General features: G+C 46.8%; 1 protein-coding gene across 3 annotated transcripts in view; it reads left to right on the top strand.

Moving 5' to 3' along the window:
* The window catches only part of LOC134969405 (nuclear receptor coactivator 5-like), a 147,652-nt gene that overhangs the window by 65,558 nt on the left and 61,063 nt on the right, over nucleotides 1-21,031 (top strand). For all 3 annotated transcript variants that reach the window (XM_063945345.1, XM_063945344.1, XM_063945346.1), the window contains 2 exons: nucleotides 7,331-7,410; nucleotides 9,297-9,423. In XM_063945345.1, coding sequence (XP_063801415.1) covers nucleotides 7,331-7,410; nucleotides 9,297-9,423 — 207 coding nt within the window. The remainder of the gene's footprint in view (nucleotides 1-7,330; nucleotides 7,411-9,296; nucleotides 9,424-21,031) is intronic.

The following is a 21,031-nucleotide window of genomic DNA, read 5'->3' as shown; positions in this document are numbered from 1 at the left end:
TTGCAGCTTGGACAGATGAGCTGACAGATCAATTTGATAATATGGATAGGGATACTATATTCTTAACTCTAGCCCATATAAAAGACGCAGTCTTATTTATGAGGGATGCTCAAAGGGACATTGGATTGCTAGCTTCTAGGGCCAATGCCATGTCTATCTCAGCGAGAAGATCCTTATGGACTCGCCAATGGACGGGTGATGTGGATTCCAAAAAACATATGGAAGTACTACCCTATAAGGGTGATGTATTGTTTGGGGATGGGCTGACGGACCTGGTTTCCACAGCTACAGCAGGTAAATCAAATTTTTTTACCATATATTCCCCAACAGCAAAAGAAAGTGACACCCTATCAGATGCAGTCCTTTCGGTCGCACAAGTCCGGAAGAGGTCGGGGATCCTCTTTCCTCGCCAGAGGTAAGGGCAGAGGCAAAAGAGCACCTGCTTCGGCAGGTGCCCAGGAACAAAAGTACTCCCCGGCTGCTCCAAAACCCACAGCATGACGCTGGGGCTCCCCTGAGGGAGTCTGCACTGGTGGGGGCACGTCTTCAACTTTTCAGTCAGGCTTGGGTCAGTTCGGACCTGAATACCTGGGTGTTGGAAATAGTTTCCCAGGGTTACAAATTGGAATTCGAGGAGGTGCCCCCGCGCCGATTTTTCAAATCGGCCATACCAGCTTCCACATCGGACAGGGATATAGTGTTAGCTGCAATTCAAACGCTGTGTATACAGCAAGTGATAATCAAGGTTCCCCTGCACCAGCAGGGAAGAGGTTACTACTCAACCCTATTTGTGGTCCCGAAACCGGACGGTTCGGTCAGACCTATTTTGAATATGAAATCCCTAAACCTGTACATAAAAAGATTCAAATTCAAAATGGAATCTCTCAGAGCGATAATAGCCAACATGGAGGAGGGGGAGTTTATGGTGTCTCTGGACATAAAGGATGCGTACCTTCATGTTCCCATATATGCCCCCCATCAGGAATACCTGAGATTCGCTGTACAGGATTGTCATTACCAATTTCAGACGTTGCCGTTCGGACTCTCCACGGCCCCGAGGATTTTCACCAAGATAATGGCGGAAATGATGGTGGTCCTGCGCAAGCATGGAGTCACAATTATCCCATACTTGGACAATCTCCTGATAAAAGCGAGATCAAGGGAGAAATTGCTGAGCAGTGTGGCGCTCTCTGAGTGTGCTCCAGCAACATGGTTGGATTCTAAAGCTACCGAAGTCACAGTTGATTCCGACAACTCGACTACCGTTCCTAGGTATGATACTGGATACGGAACAAATGTAGGTCTTCCTCCCAATAGAGAGAGAGCCCAGGACATCCAGAACATGGTCAGAGACCTGCTAAAACCGAAAAGGGTGTCAGTTCACCAATGCACTCGAGTTCTGGGGAAAATGGTGGCGGCCTACGAGGCCAATCCCTTCGGAAGGTTCCATGCAAGGACATTTCAGTGGGATCTTCTGGACAAGTGGTCCGGGTCCCATCTGCACTTACATCGGAAAATAACTCTGTCCCCAGGGGCCAGAGTGTCCCTCCTGTGGTGGTTGCAAAGTGCTCACCCCCTGGAGGGTCGCAGGTTTGGAATTCAGGATTGGATCCTGGTTACCACGGACGCGAGCCTCCGAGTATGGGGAGCGGTCACGCAGGGAAAGAATTTTCAGGGTCTTTGGTCAGACCAGGAGTCCTGTCTACACATCAATGTGTTGGAACTCAGGGCCATTTACAACGGCCTTCGACAAGCGGAGAGTCTTCTTCGAAACCTACCGGTTCTGATTCAATCAGACAATGTCACAGCAGTGGCTCATGTGAACCGCCAAGGCGGGACAAGAAGCAGAGTCGCGATGGCGGAAAATCACGTAAGCGCTCTGTCGGCTTACTTCATTCCGGGAGTGGACAACTGGGAAGCAGACTTCCACATACATACATACATACATACATACATACATACATACATACATACATACATACATACATACATACATACGCACGCACGCACGCACGCGCACGCGCACACACACACACACACACACACCCACCCACCCTCGCTCCCTCATGGGGGGCTAATCATAGACCCACTATAGCTGCCTCCTGGTCTACAAAAAGAGCGTGAGTCCAGGCACTAGAGGAAGAGATGTCCGAGAATATATCTGTTAATGCCAGACAATTCTTGTCTCACAATACCACCGCTACGCATTACATTCAGGAGGCGTCCCCTGAGGCGGGTTTAATGGCAGCCAAGGCATCGTCCACGTCTGTCCTGGCTTGCCGCATACTGTGGTTGAGGTCTTGGAAAGTGGACCTAGACTCCAAAAAAAGACCTTGGAGATACTCCCCTTCACTGGGGACATTTGTTTGGGGAAGAGCTAAATAAAAATGTCTGAATAGCATCCGGTAAGACTGCTTTTATCCCCACTACTAATCCTTCTGCACAGAAGGCAAAAGGTACCACTTTTCGTTCCATTTGGCCTCAAGGGAAGGCAAAAGGTCAATCCCGTGCTCCCAAAAGCACCAAGCCCAATGCGAAACAATCCTGGGCTGCTCGTCAGCCTGCTTCAAAACATGACAAGCCTGCTGCATGACGGGGCGGGCCGCCCCCTGGGGACCCCAGAGTGGGAGGCCGACTTCTGTAGTTCACCCAGGTCTGGTTAAAGACCACTTCAGATGCATGGGTACTGGAAGTTGTCTCTCATGGGTACACTGTCTCCTACAAGAGGCGTCCCCCACGCCAGGTCTGCACTACGGCTCTCCTTTCGGATCCGTTAAAAGTGCAAGCTCCACAAACGGTTGTGAGTTCTCTCCTGAGTATAGGAGTGGTTGTGCCAGTACCTCAATCCCTGAGAGGCAGAGGTTATTACTCGACCATGTTTCTGGTCCAGAAACCCAATGGATCCTTCTGGCCTATACTAAACCTCAAATCTCTGGAAAAGTTTGTGGGAGTGTCCAGGTTTCATATGGAAACGCTGCGTTCCATTGAACTGGCTATGGAACCCAGAGACTATATAGTATCCCTGGATACGGGATGCATACTGCATATACCTATTGCCATATCGCTTCAGCAGTTTCTGTGGTTTGCTATTGGCAACCTTCACTGTCCATTCCAGGCTCTGCCAGGGAGTCAGAATCCTGCCGTACTAAGACGATCAGCTGATTATGGCGAATTCCCACAAAGTCCTCCTCGGTCAACTGCATCTGACGGTAACCTTCCTGCAAGCCCACGGGTGGCTTATCAAATGGAAGAAATCCTTGTTGGTCCCAGCTCAGAGCATGGTGTACCTGGGGGTACCCCATGCCACGTACAGTTAGAGAATGTTTCTGTCTCCAGAAAAAGTCCTGAGGTTTCAGGACAGGAAAAGATGCTTCCTTCGTCGCCCCAGAGTGTTGATACACTCAGTGATTCAAGTACTTGGCCTGATGGTGTCCACCTTCGACATGGTGGAGTACGCTCAGTTTCATTCCTGCCCACTACACAACGGTTAATCCTTTCCAAGTGGGAAGGCCTGCCTCATCAGATCAGATCTCTAATGATTTCCTTGACGCCAGAGGTTCGTCTGTCGCTGACCTGGTGGCTCCAGGGCCAGCAATGTAGCTGGGGCTGTCCCTTCTGGGTCCTGCTGACTACGGACGCCAGTTTAAGGGGATGGGGAGAAAATCGGCTTCTGCCCAGATTTATTGCAGGGTTTGGAGTTCTTACTTCACCTAGTGTGCTGATGAGAATTACGATGCCTGTAGGATTCAGAACTTCCAGAATTCTGGCTTTTCTGCTTAAGAAGCCTGGACTTTGGCCTTCGTCTGGCCTCCCTCAAGGTTCACATATCTGGCTTGTCGGTGTGGTTTCTGAGAGAAAATGCGTCTATACTGATGTTCATACATTTACTCCGGGTGTCCTGCGGTTTCAGCCTCCCTGTGTCCCTCCAATGTGGCTCCATGGAATCTGTCTGTTGTACTGCATGCCCTGCAAGAGTCTCCAATTGAACCTCTTGAATCGGTGGACCTCAAATGTCTCACGGCCAAGGTCCTGTTCTTGCTGATTATTGCCTCTGCTAGACGGGTGTTGGACTTAAGCGCTTGGTTCCGTCGTTCACTCTTTTCTGATATTTCACGTGACCAGGCGGTTCTGCGAACTCGACCAGGTTATTTTACCTAAGGTGGTGTCATCTTGTCACCTTAACCAAGAGATTGTGGTCCCGGCCTTTATCTCTTTTGACTTGCCACCCCAAGAGCGTACTTTGGATGTGGTTAGGGTTTTCCATATATATGTGGAGAGGACTGCCTCTATCAGGAGGTCAGATACCCTTTTTGTCCTGTTTGGTTTACACAAACGTGGCTGGCCTGCGAATAAGCCGAGTTGGCCAGATGTATTAGAATGGTGATTGCACAAGCTTATGCACAGGCTGGACTCCCAGCTCCTGCTGCTAATAAAGCCCATTCTACTCGGTCTGTTGGACCTTCTTGGGCGGCCCACCATGGCACGTCCCCAGAACAATTGTGCAAGGTGGCTGCGTGGTCCTTAGTGAAAACATTCTTTAAGGTTCTATGTCTTTGATACTTTGCCTCCCAGGATGCTTCCTTTGGACGCCGGATTCTCATACCCGCTAAGGCGTGTCCCCTCCCTTGAGGAACTGCTTTAGGACATCCGCAATGTTTTTCCTGTGGAAACCAATATAACCTGCTGCAGAAAAGGAGTGCTATGGTAGACTCACCACGGTTAACTCTTTCTGCGAGGTACATTGGGTTCCACAGGGCACTCACCCTGATGCACCTATATTCTTTGGGTTTGTATGGCATTATTAGCCACTGGTACATTCTCCTGTTGTGAGAATGTGGTTCTATGTGACTAACTTCTTCCCTTTCTCTTGCCTGCTCCTGCATTGGACCGGTTAACGAAACTGAGCTCTCAGTATCTGGAGGCGGGGTTATAGAGGAGGCCCCAATGCATCCTGGGACAGCTAAAGCTTTAGCCTGTTGGTGCCTCTGGATCAAGATTCACTCTACACCCGCAATGTTTTCCCTGTGGAACCCAATGTACCTTGGAAAAAGTGTTAACCATGGTAAGTCTACCATAACACTCCTTTTTGGAAGTCTACTGCCAAATAGGTGATCCCACCTTGAGTTAGATGCCCACCTTGATTAAAGCCACCACAGTTCTGTACGCAGCATTCTTGTAGAGCAGCACAGAAAGGAAATATCAGGCTGAGCCGTTGACCATACTGCTGTGCAATCGCTGGACACGTTCTGCACATGTGCAGACCGGGTCATACGCCTGCGCAGTTTACAGACTATCTGGAAACAGCGCAGGGGATTACAATAGTGATCCAACCTGAATAAGGCCCTCTTCACCTGACCCATATGCAGCTAACACATAAGCACATGGCTTATTGAAAACATTTGGAAAAATCCAAGACTTAGCTTGACTGACTTTAATGGTGTTGCCTTTGAGTCCATAACTCTTCTGGCTAAAGGGTTGTTTCAGTAAGTAATTTGGATCATGAACAGGGGGCTGGAAAGCAGGTCTCCCCAAAGCATTGTGTAGGATGTTGAAAACCTGCATAGGCTGGTGTGATGAATTCACAATTCATCCTTTAATCTAACAAGCCAAGTTTATATTTATAGGCTGGGCAGTGGATTGAGATTGGTCTCTGTTAAAGTCCGGGTTTCGACCCAAAGGAAACTGGCTTGCCTCTCTGACAGTTAAACTTTTCTTCAGGAGGTTCTTCACATACAACTGGCTAAGTTCAGCTGGCCCAAACTTGGACCTTTACTGAAGCTGCTGTTTGATCTTCCAGAATCCATTGCATTCCTAACCTGGACGTTTTGTATTTTTTTCTGGCTGCTGTTCTATATTGGCTTCCTGTCTTCCAGGTTACCATAATTGGTCTTTCATATGGACAGAGCTGTCTTGCACACAAAGGATTTGAGTCGCACAAAATACTTATGTTCACATAGTTGAGCAATTATATTGCTTTTGTGCAAAAATGCAGAAAGCCCTTACAGGGCATAATTTACTGTGAGTGTAAGAACAGAGGTGCTATTGCAATCGGGTCAGAAAGTATCAGAAATGGAGAGGCAAAGTGATGGGCATTCTTGGGGCGATGACTGCAAAGTGGCCTGGACTGAACGTAAAAAAGACCTTATCACTGAAAGCGTCTGCGTTCTCAGATGCATAGCCACTTCCGCGGAGGCTACCGTCAGATGGAGAAACTGCACCTGCCATAGGGCTGGTGGAAGTGTTGATGGAATGCTGATGGTTACTTGTCAAGAATCAGTATTACAGCGTGCCCAGATACAGAAAGTGGGTGTCTCCGTGCTTGCACATTTAGGAGCACACTGGTGCTCCAGGGGAGAGCTGAAACTAGAATTTGTAAATTACCACTCATGTGACTCTGTCAACAGTCACAAGTGCAGATGTAACAGTGTCCACCTCTGAAACCGGTCCCAAACCTTTGTTCCAGCCCAAGATGACATCAAGATGCCACTTGAACCAGGACATTGTCCTCCCTGCTCTGGAACAGGATATAGCCTCTGGATGTGGTTAGATCATTGAGGGTCGGCATAGATCATCATCTTGTATAGGACAGATATCCTCATTGTTCTTTGACGCACAGAAAAGACGATGACCAGCAACAAAACAGATGGTGGCAGGATGGAAGAAGGCCACACTCCGACAGGTTAATATCTGAGATAACTATGGTTCCAGATGACCATGCATCAATCTGGAAGAGTGGTCTGAAAGCCGGAATATAACCTCACTGAAACAGTACTGGGCTGCAACTTGGTCTCCATTCTATGCTTTTACCAAATGTCTTTTTATCCAAAGTCACCAGCTCTATGCGGAATGCCTTGATGCAAGAGTTTCTGAGAGTATCTTCACCTAGGGATAGCTTTGGGAGGACTCCATGGTTAGATGTGTACCTCATATAGTTTGAAATGAGAAAAGTTGATTGTTGTACTTATTAAATCCATATCTCTGTCCCCATTTGGGGGACACTGCATTTTCTCTCTTTTTTTGCTTTATGTCTGTTTGGAGTGGTTTTCTTGTTCTTCTTGCTGCTTCTGGTCTTTTCTATGAGCTTAGTCATTTTGTAAATGAACCTCTGATGGGTGAAGAGGACTAGAGGGAAGAAGGCATAACGCAAACAAGATTTAGTCTTCCTTGGGTGCTTACACCTGCACCAACACCCTCTGCACCCCAAGGGGGTAACAGTGTACACCAAATGGATTCTGAGAAATTGATTATGGTAGGTACAAAAATTCTCCTCTTATTCAAAACTACTGTATGGTTCTCTATGTACAATTAAAGTATTTTTATTTATCAACAGCTTTGAGGAACTGTTCGGAAAGAAATATTTTTCGTCTGGTACCGAGGAATACTGCGAGAGATACCAATACTCTCAGAACAGTAAGTGAAAGGATTTCAGACTTGGATATTCTAGTGTTAGCAGACCAGTGTAAGTTGAGCTACTGTAAAGTTCTTGCTAATGGTCAGTGTTTTTAAACATTGGTATTCATAGACTTTTTATTAAATGGAAAGCATTTTCCTTTTAGGGGAAAATAACAATAATGATGTCTGCTTTCTTAAATAGGAAAACACAATGTCCAGATCTTGTCTGATCTGATGGAATAGAAAATCAGAAAGAAGACGCGTTCTCAGTTTATAATTGACCTGATATTAGAAGCTATACATAGTTTATCAGCATGCTTAGCGGTGTTATGTGGTGTGCCTACCATTTGTATGTACAAGAATAAGCCTCACCAACATGTCGCATAACTTATTGTGACGATATTCCATGATAGACTGCATGACAGTCACAGTATGCAGAACCTACCGAGGTCGGTAGAGCCCCTCCTACATACAATCTGTCATATTTGTACTGTGGTTAAATTTATTCTGCTGTCTCATGGGTACTTCTGAGAACTGGATTGTTACAGCCAGTAGAACACAACGTTAGTAGGCTTGTGTCATGCACATGACAAGCAGAAGCATGATTATGAGCTAAGGGACATTGCATTTATCTGCATTTTATTGGTGGTAGAAATGTGGGGGTTAGAAACATCGATATACCACCACCCTTAATGAAATAGGGCCATATATGTGTGATAAGGGCCCAATCCAAGCACTGAAAATATTTTATGACAGTCTACTGATTAGAACATCTAGCTAGTAATCAAATGACTGTACTATAGAAGGAATGCAGTCTATTCAGAACAGGAATTTAAGCCTATATCCAAGACTGAAGTATCCGATAGTTTGGATCACCTAAAAACAGAATACCACCTAAATTAAAAAATAAATGGTAGTTCCTTTCCTAGGTGTGTATGATTTCGGAATCAAGTGTTACTTACTATCAAGTTCACAGTTATCTAGTCAGAAACAGGGCTGCCATCAGAAATTGTGGGGCCCAGTACAGATGAAACAGGCATTGCCCCCTTTATCCTGCCCCTGGCCTCCATCTGGTGGATGTAGAGGTGGAGCATTCAGAACACTACTATGTTTTGGGTTCCAGGAATATACTTGGGCATATAACTCCTGTGCACCACTGCCATCTACTGTAAGTCCAGTTCTGTGCTAATTACTTGACGGTTTTAGAAAGCTGAGGGGCTGTGGAACACGGCTGATTACGCCAGCAAACTGCTTCAACTTGTGAATAGGAAGCAGTTCGTAGGCATGTTCATCTGCATGCTGCAGGCCCCTCCTCTGAACCCGGGAACAGTGCATTAGTACCACTAGTACCCCCCTAATGGCTGTCCTGGTCACAGGAACATACTAATATGTGACAGTCTAGCTCTGATTTGAACGATTTGGTGATTTTTACACTTTGTCTTCCCGTAACTAGTGTTGGTTGTGCTAGAAGCAACCAATATGGAGATTTACTGTTGCACATATGCCCTATAAAAGGCAATGACTGCATCAGATTTCTGGGTTTAATCCTCTGACCTCGGCAAGCTGCATTACTTATACTGGAAAGTAAAGTTACCAGCTGATATTGATTGATTTATTTGTCTCATTTATTAGCATTTATGATTGCATTTTTTTCAATTGATATAATGTTGAAGAATTAGTTTTGTTGTCCTCTACGTATTGGCTAAAAGAGCAGTGATCTATATCTGGGAAAACTTTGGCCCAAAAGTACTATTTCAACTTAACTGGAGATAGATTTCAACCAAAAGTAAATTGCCAGCATATGGTTACCCATGGTGAATGTTGCTGAATTTGGGCTTAGTACTAAGAACATGCAGCTGATCTAGTTATGTATTTAGTGTGAATATTTTATGCGTTTGATGCAGGCACCCAATACAACTCTGATGACCGCAGAGAGAAACTCTACCTGCAGTTCTACCAGCAGATACAGGATGAATATCACAAGGAGAGACCATCCGACTGTGTGATCGTGGCCATCAGCAAGGAACAGATGTAAGTCTTTTAGAGTGTAATAATTCTCTTCTCTCATCTGTCTCCTTTCTACATTGCTGTAATACGGTAACCTTGGTATAAGCATTTAGTAGAATGGTATTATAAGCTGCCACTTGCCGGAATAATCACCTCTGTAAGATTTCTCCTCTTAGCTTTCAGAGTTTAGGAAGTTAATATGTCACCTAAAACCTGGAGATCCGGCTTTATCTTGGTCACATACTTCATGATGCCCATTTATACCAGTGATCACTGTGTGTGTGTGTGTGTGTGTGTGTGTGTGTGTGTGTGTGTGTGTATATATATATATATATATATATTTCTCTAACGTCCTAGAGGATGCTGGGGACTCCGTAAGGACCATGGGGAATAGACGGGCTCCGCAGGAGATAGGGCACTTCAAGAAAGCTTTGGATTCTGGGTGTGCACTGGCTCCTCCCTCTATGTCCCTCCTCCAGACCTTAGTTTTACACTGTGCCCAGAGGATGAAGGGCGCACTGCAGGGAGCTCTCTTGAGTTCTTTGCTACAGAAAGCATTTTTGTTTGGATTTTTACTTTTTCACAGGGAGCACTGCTGGCAACAGGCTCCCTGCATCGAGGGACTGAGGAGAGAGGGGCAGACCTACTTAACTGATAGGATCTGCTTCCTCGGCTACTGGACACCATTAGCTTCAGAGGGGGTGAACACAGGTTCGTCCTGGGCGTCCACCCCCGGAGCCACGCCGCCGTTCTCCTCACAGAGCCAGAAGAACAGAAGCAAGAAGACCTCTCAGGCGGCAGAAGCCTTCAGCTTCACAGATAAAGTATAGTACAGCGCTGCTGGGGAAAAGTATTCTGTGTTGGTCTCCAGGTTGTTGCGCTGGAGTGTGTGCTGGCATACTCTCTCTCTGTCTCTCCAAAGGGCCTTTCAGGGGATACTATCTGCAGAAAAAGTTTCCCTGGGTGTGTGCAGTGTGTCGGTACGTGTGTATCGACATGTTTGATGAGGAAGGCTCGCTTAATGTGGAGGGGGCTTGAATGCCAGGTCGCGTCGGCAACGCCGACACCGGACTGGGTGGATATGCTGAATGTCTTGAATGCAAATGTAAATCTCCTGCATAAAAGATTAGACAAGGCTGAAGCTAGGGATCAGTCAGGTAGCCAGTCCGTGCCTGTCCCTGTGGTGCCACGACCTTCAGGGTCTCAAAAGCGCCCCATATCCCAGGTTGCTGACACAGATACCGACACAGATACTGACTCTAGTGTCGACTATGAGGATGCAAAATTACAGCCGAAGGTGGCAAAAGGTATTAGGTATATGATTATTGCCATAAAAGAGGTTTTGCATATCACGGAGGAACCCCCCCTGTCCCTGACACGAGGGTACACATGTATAAAGGGAAAAAGCCTGAGGTCACGTTTCCATCATCATTTGAGCTAAGCGAATTATGCGAAAAGGCTTGGGAATCTCCGGATAGGAGACTCCATGTTCCCAAAAGGATTCTCATGGCGTATCCTTTTCCACAGATGGATCGGATACGATGGGAATCTGCGCCAAAAGTAGAGAAGGCGTTGACACGCTTATCCAAGAAGGTGGCACTGCCTTCTCCGGATACTGCTTCCCTCAAGGATCCTGCTGATCACAAGCAGGAAATTACCATGAAGCACATTTACACACATTCAGGAACTATAGTTAGGCCGGCCATGGCGTCGGCCTGGGTTTGTAGTGCTGTCCGTGGCATGGGCAAACTCCTTATCTACGGAGATGGACACCTTAGATAGGGATACCATTCTAATGACCATGGAGCATATCAGAGATGCTGCCTTGTATATGAGGGATGCTTAGGGAGACATTTGTTTACTAAGCTCTAGAATAAACGCTATGTCTATTTCTGCTAGGCGGCTCTTGTGGACCCGACAGTGGACGGGTGACGCCGACTCAAAGCGGCATATGGAGTCATTGCCTTACAAGGGGGAGGAGTTGTTTGGAGAAGGCCTCTTGGACCTAGTCTCTACTGCTACGGCCGGTAAATCGAATTTTTTACCTTATGTTCCCCCGCAGCATTCTAAGAAGGTACCACATTATCAAATGCAGTCCTTGCGTTCCAATAAAAACAAGAAGGTACGAGGATCGTCCTTCGTTGCCAGAGGTAAAGGCAAGGGAAAAAAGCTACACTCAGCTAGTTCCCAGGAGCAGAAGTCCTCCCCTACTTCCGCAAAGTCCACAGCAAGGAGAGGGTTATTATTCATCCCTGTTTGTGGTACCGAAACCGGACGGTTCGGTCAGACCCATTCTAAATCTAAAATCCCTGAACCTGTACTTGAAGAGGTTCAAGTTCAAAATGGAATCGCTCAGAATGGTCATCGCCAGCCTGGAGGGAGAGGATTGGATGGTTTCCCTGGACATAAAGGATGCATACCTTCATGTTCCGATTTTCCCCCCTCACCAGGCGTTTCTGAGATTTGCAGTACAGGATTGTAACTACCAATTTCAGACGTTGCCGTTTGGGCTTTCCACGGCCCCGAGAATTTTCACAAAGGTAATGGCGGAAATGATGGTGCTTGGACGATCTCCTTATAAAGGCGAGATCTCGGGAGAAGTTGCTGGACAGCGTGTCTCTGTCCGTGAAGACGTTGCAGATGCACGGCTGGATTCTCAATTTACCGAAATCCCAGCTAGTACCTGCAACGCGTCTGACCTTTTTGGGCCTGATTCTAGACACAGACCAAAAAAGAGTTTTTCTTCCGGGGGAGAAGGCTCAGGAGCTCATAGCCCTGGTCAGGAACCTTTTAAAGCCAAAAAAAGATTTCGGTGCATCATTGCACAAAGGTTCTGGGGAAGATGGTGGCTTCATACGAGGCCATCCCCTTCGGCAGGTTCCATGCGAGGACTTTCCAATGGGACCTATTGGACAAATGGTCCGGGTCCCATCTACATATGCAGAAACGGATCACCCTGTCTCCCAGGGCCAGGGTATCTCTCCTGTGGTGGCTGCACAGTGCTCACCTCCTAGAGGGTCGCAGGTTCGGCATTCAGGACTGGATCCTGGTGACCACGGACGCGAGCCTCCGAGGTTGGGGGGCTGTCGCACTGGGAAGAAATATCCAAGGTCTCTGGTCAAGCCTAGAGACTTGTCTCCACATCAATGTCCTGGAGTTAAGGGCCATTTACAACGCCCTACGCCAGGCTGAGGAGTGGCTTCAGAACAAACCGGTTCTGATTCAGTCGGACAATATCACGGCAGTGGCTCATGTAAACCGCCGAGGCGGCACAAGGAGCAGAGTGGCCATGGCAGGGGCGACCAGGATTCTGCGCTGGGCGGAAGGCCATGTAAGCGCACTATCAGCAGTGTTCATCCCGGGGGTGAACAACTGGGAGGCGGACTTCCTAAGCAGGCACGACCTGCATCCGGGAGAGTGGGGACTTCATCAAGAAGTCTTCACACAGATCGTGGATCGGTGGGGACTGCCTCAAATAGACATGATGGCGTCCCGTCTCAACAATAAGCTAAAGAGGTATTGCGCCAAGTCAAGAGACCCTCAGGCGGTAGCGGTAGACGCTCTGGTGACACCGTGGGTGTTCAGATCGGTCTATGTGTTTCCTCCTCTGCCTCTCATACCCAAGGTGTGAAGGGTCAGAACAGTTCTCATTGTTCCAGATTGGCCAAGGAGGACTTGGTATCCGGATCTGCAAGAGTTGCTCACAGAAGATTCGTGGCCTCTTCCTCTAAGGCAGGACCTGCTGCAGCAGGGGCCCTGTCTGTTCCAAGACTTACCGCGGCTGCGTTTGACGGCATGGCGGTTGAACGCCGGATCCTAGCTGAAAAAGGGATTCCGGAGGAGGTCATTCCTACCCTGATCAAGGCTAGGAAGGATGTGACATCGAAACATTATCACCGTATATTGCAGAAATATGTTTCTTGGTGTGAGGCCAGAGCTGCTCCTACGGAGGAGTTCCATTTGGGCCGTCTGCTTCACTTCCTTCAAACGGGAGTGAATTTGGGCCTAAAATTAGGGTCCATAAAGGTCCAAATTTCGTCCTTATCCATTTTCTTTCAAAGAGAATTGGCTTCTCTTCCTGAAGTACAGTCTTTTCTGAAGGGAGTGCTACATATTCAGCCTCCCTTTGTACCTCCGGTGGCACCTTGGGATCTTAACGTGGTATTAAGTTTCCTCAAGTCACCTTGGTTTGAACCACTCACAACAGTGGAGTTGAAATACCTCACTTGGAAAGTGGTCATGTTGTTGGCCTTAACTTCTGCAAGGCGTGTTTCGGAATTAGCGGCTTTATCATATAAAAGCCCATACCTGATTTTTCACGTGGATAGGGCAGAGTTGAGGACTCGTCCTCAATTTCTGCCCAAGGTGGTCTCATCTTTTCATATGAACCAACCTACACAGGACTTGGAGGACTCAGAGTCTCAGGATGTGGTCAGGGCTTTGAAGATTTACGTGACCAGAACAGCTAGGATCAGGAAGACTGAAGCTCTGTTTGTACTTTATGCGAATTGCTCGCTGGATCTGTAACACGATTCAGCGGGCGCATTCTACGGCAGGATTGCCATTGCCTAAATCGGTTAAGGCCCATTCAACTAGGAAGGTGGGCTCTTCTTGGGCGGCTGCCCGAGGTGTCTCGGCACTACAACTGTGCCGAGCTGCTACTTGGTCGGGGTCAAACACCTTTGCAAAGTTCTATAAGTTTGATACCCTGGCTGAGGAGGACCTCCTGTTTGCTCAATCGGTGCTGCAGAGTCATCCGCACTCTCCCGCCCGTTTGGGAGCTTTGGTATAATTCCCATGGTCCTTACGGAGTCCCCAGCATCCTCTAGGACGTTAGAGAAAATAGGATTTTACTTACCGGTAAATCTATTTCTCGTAGTCCGTAGAGGATACTGGGCGCCCGTCCCAAGTGCGGACTTCTTCTGCAAGACTTGTATATAGTTATTGCTTACATAAGGGTTATGTTATAGTTGGTCGGTCTTGAACCGAGGCTATGTTACTTGTTCATACTGTTAACTGGGTAGTTTATCACAGGTTATACGGTGTGATTGGTGTGGCTGGTATGAATCTCGCCCTTAGGTTACATAAATCCTTTCCTCGTACTGTTCATATCCTCTGGGCACAGTTTCTCTAACTGAGGTCTGGAGGAGGGACATAGAGGGAGGAGCCAGTGCACACCCCGAATCCAAAGCTTTCTTGAAGTGCCCTGTCTCCTGCGGATCCCGTCTATTCCCCATGGTCCTTACAGAGTCCCCAGCATACTCTGCATCCTCTACGGACTATGAGAAATAGATTTACCGGTAAGTAAAATCCTAATATAATATAATATAATATATATATATATATATATATATATATATATATATATATATATATATAGAATGTACTCGGATCGGCACTCACCCTGCACGTTTAATGGTGCTCCGGTGCCATCTGGAAGAAGTATGCAAGCATTTTTCCAATAGGACAATCAGCGGCACTCGGAGACTGTAGACATCAAGGTTAAAGTGCAAGTGCTTTTATTCCATAACAACAAAAAGAAGGGGTGGTCCAACGTTTCGGGGCGCAGAGGCCCCTTTGTCAAGGTGAACAAACAGAGTGTTTGTTCACCTTGACAAAGGGGCCTCTGCGCCCCGAAACGTTGGACCACCCCTTCTTTTTGTTGTTATGGAATAAAAGCACTTGCACTTTAACCTTGATGTCTACAGTCTCCGAGTGCCGCTGATTGTCCTATTGGAAAAATGCTTATATATATATATATATATATATATATATATATATATATATATATATTGTATAAATATAAATCCTGTTTTGGTTTTTTTTCATTCATCTTTTTAAATAAGAATGTTATTGAAAGTACTAGCATCCTTAGTAAATATTGTACTATATGACTGAGTTTTTCTGAGAGTTCTTTTTTTGTATGTATGCCGCATTGCCAGTCTTATGTATATTGAATATTACAGCACTAAACCTTTATCCTGGTTACATGACTTAGTCTAACACATCAGGTAACCGGTGATATCTTGCGTTGGTCTAAACCCCCGTCAGGCAAGTCTCCATATCCTACTTTCCGCTATAGTGTAGGGACTTTGATATATTTATATTATATTTGTGAATGTTAGATGCCAATTTAATTTGCATTGAAGTGTAGTGACCTTTTATAGTACTAGGATGTAGTGGGTTTTTTTGTTTTGTATTTAAGAATGTAGTAAAATATAAAGCTGTTAGTATGAACGTCTCCCTAAATGCACTGAAGTAAGACATTTTGCCAGCAGGTGATATTCTTTAATAGCCACCTGGGTCCCAGTTACCTCACTGGGGTACAGCTACCACTACTTTGGATTATAATGGCATTTTAGCTATACATTCAAAGCTTACTGTGCGGCATTGTTTTTTAGTAGAACTCTTGTCAGAATTACAAGACCGGATGTGCACCTATTCTGTCCTGTCAGATGTGCACCTATTCTGTCCTGTCGGATGTGCACCTATTCTGTCCTGTCGGATGTGCACCTATTCTGTCCTGTCGGATGTGCACCTATTCTGTCCTGTCGGATGTGCACCTATTCTGTTTTTCAGCCACATGAACACTACTTTAAAATAATGGATTTAATACTCCTTTAACATACTGTATGTACTGTGGGCCTAATTCAGAGATGTACACACACACACTATGGTTTGCTAACATCTCTGATAGCTGTAGATCTGCACGTGCACAATATCTGTACTGAGCATGTGCAGAGCTGTCTGTGATGACCGTCACCGTGCCCCCTATGCCGCAGCATGAGTGACATGCCACAGCCATCTGGGGAACGGGAAAGGGGAGTTTGTTTCATAAAATCGGAGTGCGTCTGCCATATTTTCTGGGTATGCATAGACCATTGGCTGCATCCTTGGACGCAGCATCACTGTCCCCGACAGCATGAATACACTAGCCATCATGAGTGACCCCCGTGTGTACACACGGTGAGATTTTTTCTTTTGATTTTGACTATATAGTCAAAATCGCAAGAAAAGTTAGGGCAGAACGCAAGGTGTTATGCCACTTGCGATCCCGATTCGATCCCAATGCGCGGTCCTGCCAGGTCGGCATCGCAAGAAAAGATAGACTGTGCAGGCAAGTCAATTCTTGCTAGATCGGTGTACTATCTAGTTCATCTCACATGTCAATGACATCTCACATAAGCCAAAATCTCACATAAGCCAAAATCATAAGCACACATAGTCCATATCTCAAGAAAAGTTACTCAAAACCGGTGGTGCTGGGCTCAGGGGAGTTCAGGGGAAATCGCAAAGTGAAAATCGGGCATAGCAAGGATCTCACCGTGTGTACACACCATGGCCAGTGATCACAGATGATCTGATGCTGCATCTTACGACACAGCAGTGGATCGCAGAAGTCAACAGGAGGCATCAGATGGGTCTCCTGCTTTCGTCTCTTAATCTGGCCCTATGTCACTGGTACTTAGTACATTGATAGGCCTGTCTTACATTTGGTATATGGTATTTGGTATATGCATTGTACATGCTCAGCTGCCTAATACATCTGGAAATAATATAATAACTTACAGGTTGCAGGGTATTTAACAGCTTTACATTTTACTTTATTTCTTAAAGTCACTGAAATGTATGATTTGTATGTGTATTTTTATCAGGACATTCTCTTATAAATGAAACCTCTGAACCAATTATCAAAATATTTGCAACTGCCTTGTTCCTGTGGCTTAGTGGATAATTGGTAGCTTATTAGGTGGTGTAAGCACATCTCAGCCACGCAGTTCTGCTTATGTTCTGTATGTGTTACACACAGGTGATTGTTGGGGGCAATCACTGATGGTGACCTGGACAGTAATTCCATTAACGCTGAATAGAGTGCAATCCTCTGATCTAATAGAAATGTGTTCAAAAATGTGTCCCGCTTTTTGTTACATTTATAGAATCTCCCTGCATTTATCAGTATTGCCTGACCCATGTTCCAATTACCAAATTATTAAAGCTGGGCACAGACCCTGCGATGGTGCAATGCTTTGTAAGGATGCATTGCATCCACTGTGCACACTGTACGACATTGCGATGTATCGTTACATGCTGCATGTAACTACACCACGGCTGGCTGTGGAATCGGCCTATTGGACACGCAGCGCATCCAATTCAATGACTGAGGGCCGGGTACACACTATGTGATGTGTACGATATATCATCCTGATCTGTGTCATATCGATATATCGCATAGTGTGTATACAGCTTAGCTCATCTGTTTGGATCACGCATACAAACAAATTTACAATAACATATGCTCCTTTGGGAAGTTGTTATGCGACCGCCGGTCACTATACAGACGCCGGAATTCTGCCTGGTGGTAATTCCGACAGTCGTCATGCCGACTGACAGGAACTATTCCCACTTGTGGGTTCTATTCCACCCATAGAGTGGGAATAAAACCTGTGGCAGGCACAGCGAGCCCGCAAGGGGCTTCGTTGCGCTGCCTCCCCCGGCATTCTAATAGGATCCCGGCGTCTGTATTGTTTATATTTGCGTGGCTCGATACATCACAAGTTCAGCTCTTCCAAAGCCATTTGGCAATAATCCATTTCTCTTACGTCCTAGAGGATGCTGGGATCCACATTAGTACCATGGGGTATAGACAGGTCCACCAGGAGCCATTGGCACTTTAAGAGTTTGAGAGTGTGGGCTGGCTCCTCCCTCTATGCCCCTCCTAACAGACTCAGTTTAGAAAATGTGCCCGGAGGAGCCGGTCACAGCTAGGGGAGCTCTCCTGAGTTTCTCTAGTAAAGGTTTTTTTAGAATTTATTATTTTACAGGGAGGCTGCTGGCAACAGCCTCCCTGCTTCGTGGGACTAAGGGGGGGAGTAGTGTCCGCCCTGCGGGGTCTGAGCCACTATCTCCGCTGACAGGACACTGAGCTCCTGAGGGGATCGAACGTTCGCTGCCACAGGGGATCGCTCACCCCAGCAGCATGCCGCCACCCCGTTACAGAGCCAGAAGACTTCAGTGGCGAGTTAGTCACCGGCTTCCCTGGCAAGCGGGGAGCCGGTGTGAAGATGGCGGCAACAGGGTAGGGAGCGCAGTACTAACTGTGCTCCGGGGCTCAGCGGTACATGGTGCGGCGCAGTAAGGGGCGCCCGGAGCCAGCGCCTGCACCCTGCACTGTCCAGCAAGCCTGTCAGGGTCCCAGGATCGCTGCCAGCACAATTCCTCAGGCCTGTATAAACTACAGGAGAGCGAGAAGCAGCGCCATGAAAGGGGGCGGAGCTTCTCAGAGCAGACCCAGCAGTGTTCAGCGCCATCTTCTTGCCTGCAGAAGCGCTGACGGGGAGAGCTGTCCCTCCAAGTCAACTCCAGCTATCTTAAACATAGAATTTGACGGCAGATAAGAACCACTTGGCCCATCTAGTCTGCCCCTTTTTTTTTTATCCTTTAGGTAATCTCAACCCTTTTTGAACCTTAATTCTTTGTATGGATATTCATATGCCTATCCCAAGCATGTTTAAATTGCTCTACAGTCTTAGACTCTACCACCTCTGATGGGAGACTATTCCACTTATCCACTACCCTTTCTGTGAAGTAATTTTTCCTTAAATTTCCCCTGAACCTCCCCCCTCCAGTCTCAGTGTATGTCCTCGAGTTCTAATATTTCTCTTCCTTTGAAGAATGTTTCCCTCCTGAACTTTAAGACCCTTGATATATTTGAAAGTTTCTATCATGTCCCCCCTTTCCCTTCTCTCCTCCAAACTATACATGTTAAGATCTTTTAGCCTTTCTGGGTAAGTTTTGTGATGTAGGCCATGCACCATTTTAGTTGCCCTTCTTTGTACACTCTCTAATGTATTTATATCCTTCTGGAGATATGGGGGTATATGCAATTGCGGTCGAATTCCCGAAATTGTCGAATTTCGGGTCATTTTCGACCAAAAAAAAAATTCGCCTATGCAATTCAGTGCTTTCCGACCAAAAAACGGACTTTCAAAATTCGACTTTTTGAAATTCGAATTTTTGCAAATTCGACTTTTCTGCAATGATATAAGTGCTGCAATTCGACCAAAGCATATTCAATTCAAGTTTGGAAATTCGACAGCAGTGCTTTTAGACAGCAAATTCGTCATTTTCAATCCGCCACACTTTGGAGGGTGAAAACAAATAAAAAAATTTTAAACATGTTTTTTTTTGTGTTTTTTTTTTTGGGGAATAGCAGATCTATTTATATTAGAAGGGATTAGGTACTTTTTTTTTTTTGGGGGGGGGTCACAAATATTATTTATATATTTTTTAAAATATATTTTTTTTTATTTTTTATTTATTGCTGGAACGGTAAAATCCTAAAAAAAAATGGCGTGGGGTCCCCCCTCCAAAGCATAACCAGCCTCGGGCTCTTCGAGCTGGTCCTGGTTCTAAAAATGCGGGGAAAAAATTGACAGGGGATCCTCCGTATTTTTAAAACCAGCACCGGGCTCTGCGCCTGGTGCTGGTGCCAAAAATACGGGGGACAAAAAGCGTAGGGGTCCCCCGTATTTTTAACACCAGCATCGGGCTCCACTAGCTGGACAGATAATGCCACAGCCGGGGGTCACTTTTATGCCGTGCCCTGCGGCCGTGGCATTAAATATCCACCTAGTCACCCCTGGCCGGGGTACCCTGGGGGAGTGGGGACCCCTTCAATCAAGGGGTCCCCCCCCCCCCCAGCCACCCAAGGGCCAGGGGTGAAGCCCGAGGCTGTCCCCCCCCATCCAATGGGCTGCGGATGGGGGGCTGATAGCCTTTTGTGATCATGAAAAGAATATTGTTTTTTCCAGCAGTACTACAAGTCCCAGCAAGCCTCCCCCGCAAGCTGGTACTTGGAGAACCACAAGTACCAGCATGCGGGAGAAAAGCGGGCCCGCTGGTACCTGTAGTACTACTGGAAAAAAATACCCAAATAAAAACAGGACACACACACCGTCGACAGTAAAACTTTATTTCATACGTCGACACACACATACTTACCTATGTTCACACGCCGACATCGGTCCTCTTCTCCATGTAGAATCCACGGATACCTGAAAATAAAAGATCAATATACTCACCTCAACCAGGGTCCAGAGATAAATCCACGTACTTGTAGAAAATAACAAACCGGACACCCGACCAAACGGACTGAAAGGGGTCCCATGCTGACACATGGGACCCCTATCCCCGAATGCAGAGAGACCTCTCAGTGACAGCTGTCACTGAAAGGTCTCTAAAGCCAATCAGGAAGCGCAACTTCGTTGTGCTCACCTGATTGGCTGTGCGCTGTCTGAACTCAGACAGCGCATCGCACAGCCCCGTCCATTATATTCAATGGTGGGAACTTAGCGGCTAGCGGTGAGGTCACCCGCCGGTCAGCGGCTGACCGCGGGTTAACCCCACCGCTACCCGCAAAGTTCCCACCATTGAAAGTAATGGAGCGGCTTTGCGATGCGCTGTCTGACAGCACAGACAGCGCACAGCCAATCAGGTGAGCGCCACGGAAGTAGCGCTTCCTGATTGGCTGAAGGGACTTCAGTGACAGGAGTCACGTGATGTCCCGGCATTCGGGAGAAAGGGGTCTGATGTGTCAGCATGGGACCCCTTTCAGTCCGGTATGGAGCGGGTA

The sequence above is a fragment of the Pseudophryne corroboree genome, chromosome 11, assembly GCF_028390025.1.
Source record: "Pseudophryne corroboree isolate aPseCor3 chromosome 11, aPseCor3.hap2, whole genome shotgun sequence".
In the NCBI taxonomy this organism is placed as follows: Eukaryota; Metazoa; Chordata; class Amphibia; order Anura; family Myobatrachidae; genus Pseudophryne; species Pseudophryne corroboree.
The sequence above is the reverse complement of the archived record's forward strand: the minus strand, read 5'-3'. Positions and strand labels throughout refer to the sequence as shown.